The 7,649-nt window shown below is 44.0% G+C and overlaps 1 protein-coding gene across 1 annotated transcript; it reads left to right on the top strand.

Annotated features, from left to right (window-relative positions):
• The first annotated feature begins 1,044 nt into the window (after positions 1-1,044).
• On the top strand, positions 1,045-7,378 carry LOC102278942 (ergosterol biosynthetic protein 28 homolog). Its single transcript, XM_070378554.1, has 4 exons — positions 1,045-1,177; positions 3,534-3,624; positions 6,971-7,089; positions 7,216-7,378. Exons 1-4 carry the CDS (start codon positions 1,045-1,047, stop codon positions 7,290-7,292), a joined length of 420 nt encoding a protein of 139 aa, XP_070234655.1. The 3' UTR covers positions 7,293-7,378.
• The last annotated feature ends 271 nt before the right edge of the window (positions 7,379-7,649 follow it).

Raw genomic sequence — 7,649 nt, 5'->3', positions numbered from 1 at the left:
CTGCGTAACCTCAAGCAAGTCACTTAACATCTCTGTGCCAGCCCTCATCTGTAAAGTGGGAATATTAATGGTGTCTCCCGACCTTGTTTAAGGTTCAGTGAGACAATAGATAGGTTTTTGGCACAGCAGGTGGTGTATACAAACAATCAATAACTGTAATGTCTTCCGCAACCCAACACCAACATAGCTGTTTCCTTCTCCGTCTAATTTTCTCACTGTTTCTCAAGTCACCACAATTTATTTATTTTTAACTTTTATATTGTTTTCCTAATTTATGGAACATGGAATCCCTGTGAACCAAAGTAGAGAAAACTTAAAGCATGTAAATATTTCCCTCAAACCATAGATGCCACTCAGACGTGCAAGACTTCTCTGTGCTTGGAAGGATCGATCACCAGTGGCCAGGAAGGTATCTGTTAGTAGATTTATAATTACCTTTGAGGTACTTGCAGTACAAAAGAATGACATGAAGCATCAGGTTAGAAGTAAAGATCCCAGGGCTCTGATTTCAGCCAAGAGAAGAGCGTTCTGATTTAGGCTAATATTTTGGAGAAATTCCTTAGCCGAAAATAAGCATGGTGCTACTTATTGCACAGTATGCTGTTGACTCACCACTGTTAGTATGATGAAATATTGAGACCAACTTCCATAAATCTTTCATTAGAGTCCATTTTATTTCTTTGTAGTGATGTTTGAACACCTCCCTCTCCTCTGTTCCTTTCTCCCCACTTTTTCCACAGGGTCTGTCATTTCCAGCCACTGCATTATTTAGCCTTTTATTATTATTGTCAGCACACTTTGAGTTAAGGTAGGTATTCAAAGGCAAAGTGCCAACCCTATGAAGGGTGCCTGGGGATAGACGAGCCTCTGGTGCTTGGGAGAGGAGTTTATGAAATGACTGACGAAGTAAGATTAGTACAGCTCTCATGAATGGGACACAGGTTAACTACAGAGCTTATGGTTGAAGCACATTAACCATCTGTTGTCTCCTGCCCTTTGCTTTTGTTTCCAGGGCAAAAAGCCCTCTCAGGTTGGAGGGGAGCCATGAGCAGATTCCTCAACGTGTTACGCAGCTGGCTGATGATGACATCCATCATAGCCACGGGTCACTCGCTGCAGAGCTTCCAAGACCACACCTTTCTCTATGAAAATATCTACACTGGCAAACCAGACCTGGGTGAGAAAGCAAAGACCTGCATCCTTTGTGGGAGTGGCCTAAATGGTGGTCCCCAGACCTGGCTGTACATCAAAATAACTGCAAAAAACTAAAACCAAACAAAACATAAGTGGCCAATTCCCTCTCCAGACCTAATTACTGAATCTTTCACCCCCTGGATGTGTCACAGGAAGTTCTTTTTGAAACTTCCCAGGTGATTCTGATTCTACCTAAGCTAGTGATCCTAAGCCACTAGAGCAACAGACGTGGTGGATAACAATTGTCCATTTTGCCCACAAGCTTCTCTGAATACCTTTCCATTCATTTTACACTGCCCTTGGCAGCTGGTCTGTACAAATACCATTACAAGAACAAGTGAGGAAACAGACTTCTGATGACTGATACCTGATGAGGAAACCATGAAGGTTTTCCTGTTGCTTCTTTCAGAAATCAGGTCATGGGCCATATGGTTTATACCCTACATTGCATATGGAGAATTACTAATCCAAGGTCTTTTCAAACCATGACACAGACCCTGAAAAGATATCCAAAATCCCTCCAGGTTGGTTTCCCACATGAACTTCTGTAGGCCCACGATGGCTTTCCCCAGCGTCCTGAGCCTCTCTGCTGGAGAGTGGCTGCACATTTCAGCTTGCGCTTCCCTGCTTTGATACGTGGGGTGGCTTGAGCGGCAGCACCGTTTCATAGTAGCGACAATTCTATGTCACATTTATAGGTAATCCAGATTCAGGTTCTGACTTAGCTCACATTTTTGCAGCATCTGAGTATAAAATGAAAGTAAGAAGGCTAAGGCTCACTTTGAACAAAGCTTAGAGAACCTGGAAAAGTGGGTGGAACAATTCCACTTTTCACCCTCCAGTGCTGTCCTCCGGTGGTCCAGGAACTCTGTATAGATTCACAGTGTTTTTGAGGTCATCTCACCTAGCCCTTTGAATTTAAAATGGAGACAGAAAGGCTCAGAGGTTATCTGATTTGTCGAAGGGCAATAGTTGAGCAGAACTGTGTGTGTGCGCCTGTGCAGGCCTGCATGCACACACAGCTCGGAAGTAGGTCCCTCATGACCTCCTGGTACTTTGCTGGTGATAGCAGGACCCTGGAGCATCCAGTAGAAGAATTGTACCTGATGCCTACTCTGGTTAGCGTTACTGAGATATTCCATTTTTAGTTCTCACTCATAAAGAGATATATAGAAATAGAAAAGAGAAATTTCCTGTTGTTTCATCAGAAGCACTATCAAAATGCTTTATAAAGAATTAAAAAAGAAAAAAAAAGAATATAGCTCTCCAGAACTAACCTCTATATTTTAGTTTGAGATATGGGATTTTTTTTCTCAAAATGACTCCCATCTAGAGATCTTTGGGGTTGTGAATTTAGTGTTGCTGTCTGGTTTTCCAAAGGCTGGAAAATCCTTAAAGGAAAATCCTGAAAGACAATTCGGTTGTGAGTCTTGTCCCTTAAAATTTCTCTAGCTCAGGAGACCAGCAAAGGAAGTATCCTTGCTTTTCACTGTAGATCAATACTGGTACATTAAAATCAACAAAGCAAGGCTTTCGAAAATAGCAGGGGTGTCCTGGGCCCACCTCCATAGTATATGATTTAACTGATCTGGTATCCAGGTCTTGGTAATTTTATAAAATTTCATCAGTTGAGTCTAATAAATGCCCAGGGTCAAGAAGCACTGTTATGATGGACTACGATTTAAACACTCTGGACAAGGTATTTAGCACAGCAGTGCCAGAATGAAGCTAGCAAAAGGAGAGTGGTCCCAGCTAACACCGGAGCTTTGTTCCCTTCCTGCACGCACAGGAAACCAGCCTTGTTAGGGCTTCATTCCCATGATATAGATCTGAATTCAGGAGATCCAGGGACCTGGGTCTCTTAAAGACCAGGTGTGGGTGTCTAGACAGGGCTCAGTATTTCTTCGTTCTCTCCTGTATCAGCCTCACTGAAAGTCCGCTGACCTCCTAGGCATCTCTTATTGACAGACCACTTGCCACCGTGTTCCCCACACTTATCCTGATTCAGACTCACTGGGCTTCACCAACACCAGAGCAGATTCCAGGCAGACCGGTAAACCACTCACCTAGGAATAACTGCCAAAGTGGGCTGTTTGTTAGGTTTCTACTCTTGGAATTCACCCATCCAACTGCAGGCGTTTGAAAAGGAGGTGAACCAGTTTTCCTTCTGGAATTCTTTCCATCCATCCTAGTTCCCAGGTGCAGCATCAGAGCCTGTACTTTGCCCAGCCAAGGGGATCTCAGGCTCAGCTTTCTGACTCCTCCAGTGAAGCTGGAGGAGTTTGGAGGGGAACCCTGGCACACCCTTCTCAACACTCCTGCTTGTTTCTGCTGCACAGTGAATGGCCTCCAAGCTCGGACCTTTGGAGTCTGGACGCTGCTCTCATCAGTGGTTCGCTGCCTCTGCGCCATTGACATTCACAACAAAACGTATGTAAGGGAGGGAACAGCATCTCCCTGTGTTGGCAATGGGTGCTAAGCAGAGCCATTGTGGTCCTCCCTCGGAGACCTGTTTATCATTAAAATCAACAAGGCAAGGATTAGAAAATACCAGGGGTGTCCTGGGTCCACCTCCATAGTATATGATTTAACTCTTCTGATATCCAGGTCTTGGTAATTTGATAAAATTTCTTTAGTTGATTCTAATAAATGCCCAGAGTCAAGAAGCACTATTATGATGGACTATGATTCCATCATATGGCCTATGATTTGATATAGTAACCCAGGATGTGAATATAAAAGATTACCAGGTACCATTCCTTCCAGGGCTAGAAAACATCACAAGCCAGAAGGTTTTTAAGCTTAAAAATCTTTGAAATGGACACAGCAAACTGGTTGTTGTGATCCAGTGGCCTGCATCACATCCCTCTACTTCTTTACTAATGGGTCAGCCTTTCTTCTACTAAAGAGGTAGTGTGCTTGCTCCTTTTAGAGAGGCCATGACACCTATACTCACATTCCTCCCTGAGAGGCAGGGATGAAAAAAAATCACGATCTATGACATCATGATCCCACCAGTGAATGGTTGTGTGTTTACACAGAGTCATGAAGGGAGGGTCACAGAGAACCCAGCACACCTCTGTATTCTGCCTCTTCAGAGGGCTCACACAGACTGCATGCATGTGTGCGTGCACACTCAAGTCCAACTCTTTGCGACCCCAAGGACTGTAGCCCACCAGGCTTCTCTGTCCATGGTATTTTCCAGGCAAGAACACTGGAGCAGGTTGCCATTTCCTACTCCAGGGGATCTTCCTGACCCAGGGATGGATCAAACCTGCATCTCTTGAGTTCCTGCATTGGCAGGCAGATTCTTTACCTCTTTGCCACCTGGGAATCCCTCATACAGACTGCTGCTGCTAAGTCACTTCAGTCTTGTCTGACTCTGTGAGACCCCATAGACGGCAGCCCACCAGGCTTCCCCGTCCCTGGGATTCTTCAGGCAAGAACACTGGAGTAGGTTGCCATTTCCTTGTTCAATGCATGAAAGTGAAAAGTGAAAGTGAAGTCGTTCAGTCGTATCCGACTCTTAGCGACCCCATGGACTGCAGCCTACCAGGCTCCTCTGTCCACAGGATTTTCCAGGCAAAAGTACTGGAGTGGGGGTGCCATTGCCTTCTAGTGTGGAACAATAGTCAGCAATCACAGCCTCTGGGCTAGATAGTGTTGTAATCTGAACTGGCCACTGGAGGGGGCTCGAGCTTTCTTTCCAACAGCAATCATCACCCCAATCAAGATGGAAACTTTGCTCAGGTCCCCAAGTGAGGCCACCAAAAGAGCGTCATACTAAAATTTTTTTGTGTTAGCCAGACTCTCAGCACTGGGGCAAGAGAGGAGATGGTGATGTTTATTGAGCCTCTTATTATACCACATGCTTCCACATGACATTGATTAAGTCTTCCTCGTAGCCCTGGGAATCAGTGATTTTTGTTGCTGATTCTGCAGATCTGCATATTAGAGACTCAGTTCATTTAAACTGAGGAAGACTAGGACAAGTGGGATTTGAGGGCTGTTAGCACTGTGATCTCTTCAACTTTATTTTTTCCTATTTTTGAACCGGAAACTATGGTTTACTTGTTCTAGATTGACATATATTTTTGGAAGTAGCATGGTTTAGTGGAAACACTCTGAGGCCTAAGAATGAAAACTGGAAAATAGGCTCTGGTCTCATTTCTAATGGTAACTAGCTTTGAAGCAGCAGGTTTATTATAGACCTTCTCTGCATCTCAGTCCCTTCATGTATAAAATGAGACTCGTGTGTCTTCTCAGGGTGACTGGGAGGGAGTAAGGACTGCATAATCATTTTAACGACCTTTACCATGATGAAGAATTACTGACAAGTAGAAGGGGTGTATCTTTTGTTTGTTGTGCTTTGGGGATGAGCCGAGACAGCTGAGACTTATCTTTACCTCTCTTACCCATTCATTACCCCTTCACCCAACACAGGACAGCCAGAAATGCTGACTTCTATTTCCAACCTTTTTTTAAGAGCCTGGGAGTTTGGTCCATGTACTTCTGATATACTCTCTGACTCTATCCCCTCCCTAACCAGAAACTTGAAATCAATTCCCAGCTGTTCTTACTTTCTGAGACAGTCTGCATTCTGCCCATTTAATGTGTATTTCTCTAAAGAAACCTACTTTCACTTAAAAAAAAAAAAAGACATCAACCCAATGATACATACATACATCATGTATGTATCAAAATACATACATGTTTACTAAGTGTGTAAAAATATGCATAGGAATGATCAAAGTCAATCTTAAGATGTTAGTTCCTTCTGGGGAGAAAGGAGGCAGGAGAATGGGATCAGGGTGGAAAAGGATCCACAGGAAGGTTTAACTGAAATCTGTAATTTTTATTTCTTAGGAAAAGTGTCTGAAGCAAAAATGTCAAGAAAATGAGATTTGATGGAGTAGGGTATTGGTTGCATAGGGGTAAATTCTATGATGTATGATTTTTTGTATTTTTGAAATATTTCATAATTTGTAAATTTCAGAAAGAAGAAAGACACCAGGTATCAAAGTGGTCCATCTTCCTATAACTTCTGTCTTCTCCATCTTCTTGTCAAAACTGAGGAACAAATTCTCTTCCTGTGAGGTTATCACTGTGTCCTCCCTCTGGCCATTTTGCTAGGTTAAGATGCAAAATATCTTAAGATGCAGCCCATATTGCAAAAGCATCTAAAAGCCCCAGAAAGTCCCTTGCTACCCATTCCTCATTCAGGCCCTTCATTCCGTGGCATCCATCAGATGAGCACTGACCAGCCCCTGGCTGTTGCTGCCGCTGCTGCTAAGTCGCTTCAGCCGTGTTTGACTCTGTGCGACCCCACAGACGGCAGCCCACCAGGCTCCCCAGTCCCTGGGATTCTCCAGGCAAGAACACTGAGACAGGTGCAAAGCGGGCTTGGACTAGAGTAAAGACAATTTGAGCAAGTAGAATATGGAAATGTGATTGGTCCAAAATCATCTACACTACGTAGGATTGCCATACCCCAGACTCTGCTTTGCTGTTACTGGTTTCACCACCTTGCTAAGACTTGCAAAGGCACTCTGCTGGGTCATTCTCCTCTCGATTTAGCAGTTGAAAGCTTCAGTTTTGCCCTAGACATGAGGAAAATTGATGTGATCAAGCAGCCAGGTCTTTTGCAGAACCAAGTCTCCTTTTTCTTTAGCCATAGTCATTTCCTGGGTTTTGATTTGTGTGTTTCAAGTCTGACTACTTCCTCTGCACTGAATAAGCTGTACCTTCAGTCCCATTTCTGTCTGTTCCCCTGTAGGCTCTACTACATCACGCTCTGGACCTTCTTCATCGCCACGGGGCACATACTGTTTGAGTTGTTTGTATTTGGGACCGCAACTCCCACAATTGGCGTCATGGCACCCCTCATGGTGCCAAGTAAGCATTGAATGACCCTGGAACTCCCACAGGAGCCGTCCCAGCCCTAAGGACAAGCCTTATACAAGTAATCTAAGCAAGCACGGTGCTTATGTCAGCCACTAACCTAGTCTGTCTGTATTTAAGGTATCTCAATCCTGGGCATGCTAGTGGGGCTCCAGCACCTAGAAGCAGAACCAGGATCCAGACAGAAGAGAAACTGAGGCCAACATCCCCATGTCCAAGATGTCATCTCCCGCCTTTGCTCGCCTCTTCCTTCTCTATGCTCTTCAGTTTCATTTCTGCTCCATCATCCACTTATAGCCTTTCACATTTGGGTTTTTTTTTTCTTTAATTAAAAAACTTTTAAGATATTAACATGCATACAGAAAGTTAGTGCCATTTAAATGTATGTAAAGAATCATTTTAGAATGAGTGCTCTGTACCTCCATCCAAATCAAGAAACTGCAAGGATATCCAAAGTCCACTGTGTGCCCTTCTCCCACACAGAGCCCCTTCCAGGACCACTTTTCCAGCCTTCTGCTTTTTGCTTTTATTTTTAACTGTCCTCTTGACTTGTG

The sequence above is a fragment of the Bos mutus genome, chromosome 10, assembly GCF_027580195.1.
Source record: "Bos mutus isolate GX-2022 chromosome 10, NWIPB_WYAK_1.1, whole genome shotgun sequence".
Taxonomy (NCBI): Eukaryota; Metazoa; Chordata; class Mammalia; order Artiodactyla; family Bovidae; genus Bos; species Bos mutus.
This window is presented reverse-complemented; position numbering and strand designations above follow the sequence as displayed.

Excerpts from the sequence above, each read along its gene's own strand:
- LOC102278942 (XM_070378554.1), top strand. The coding sequence starts at position 1,045 with ATGAGCAGATTCCTCAACGTGTTACGCAGCTGGCTGATGATGACATCC. Across the intron at positions 1,178-3,533 it reads CACTGGCAAACCAGACCTGG|TGAATGGCCTCCAAGCTCGG; the intron begins GTGAGAAAGCAA and ends TCTGCTGCACAG. Across the intron at positions 3,625-6,970 it reads ATTGACATTCACAACAAAAC|GCTCTACTACATCACGCTCT; the intron begins GTATGTAAGGGA and ends GTTCCCCTGTAG.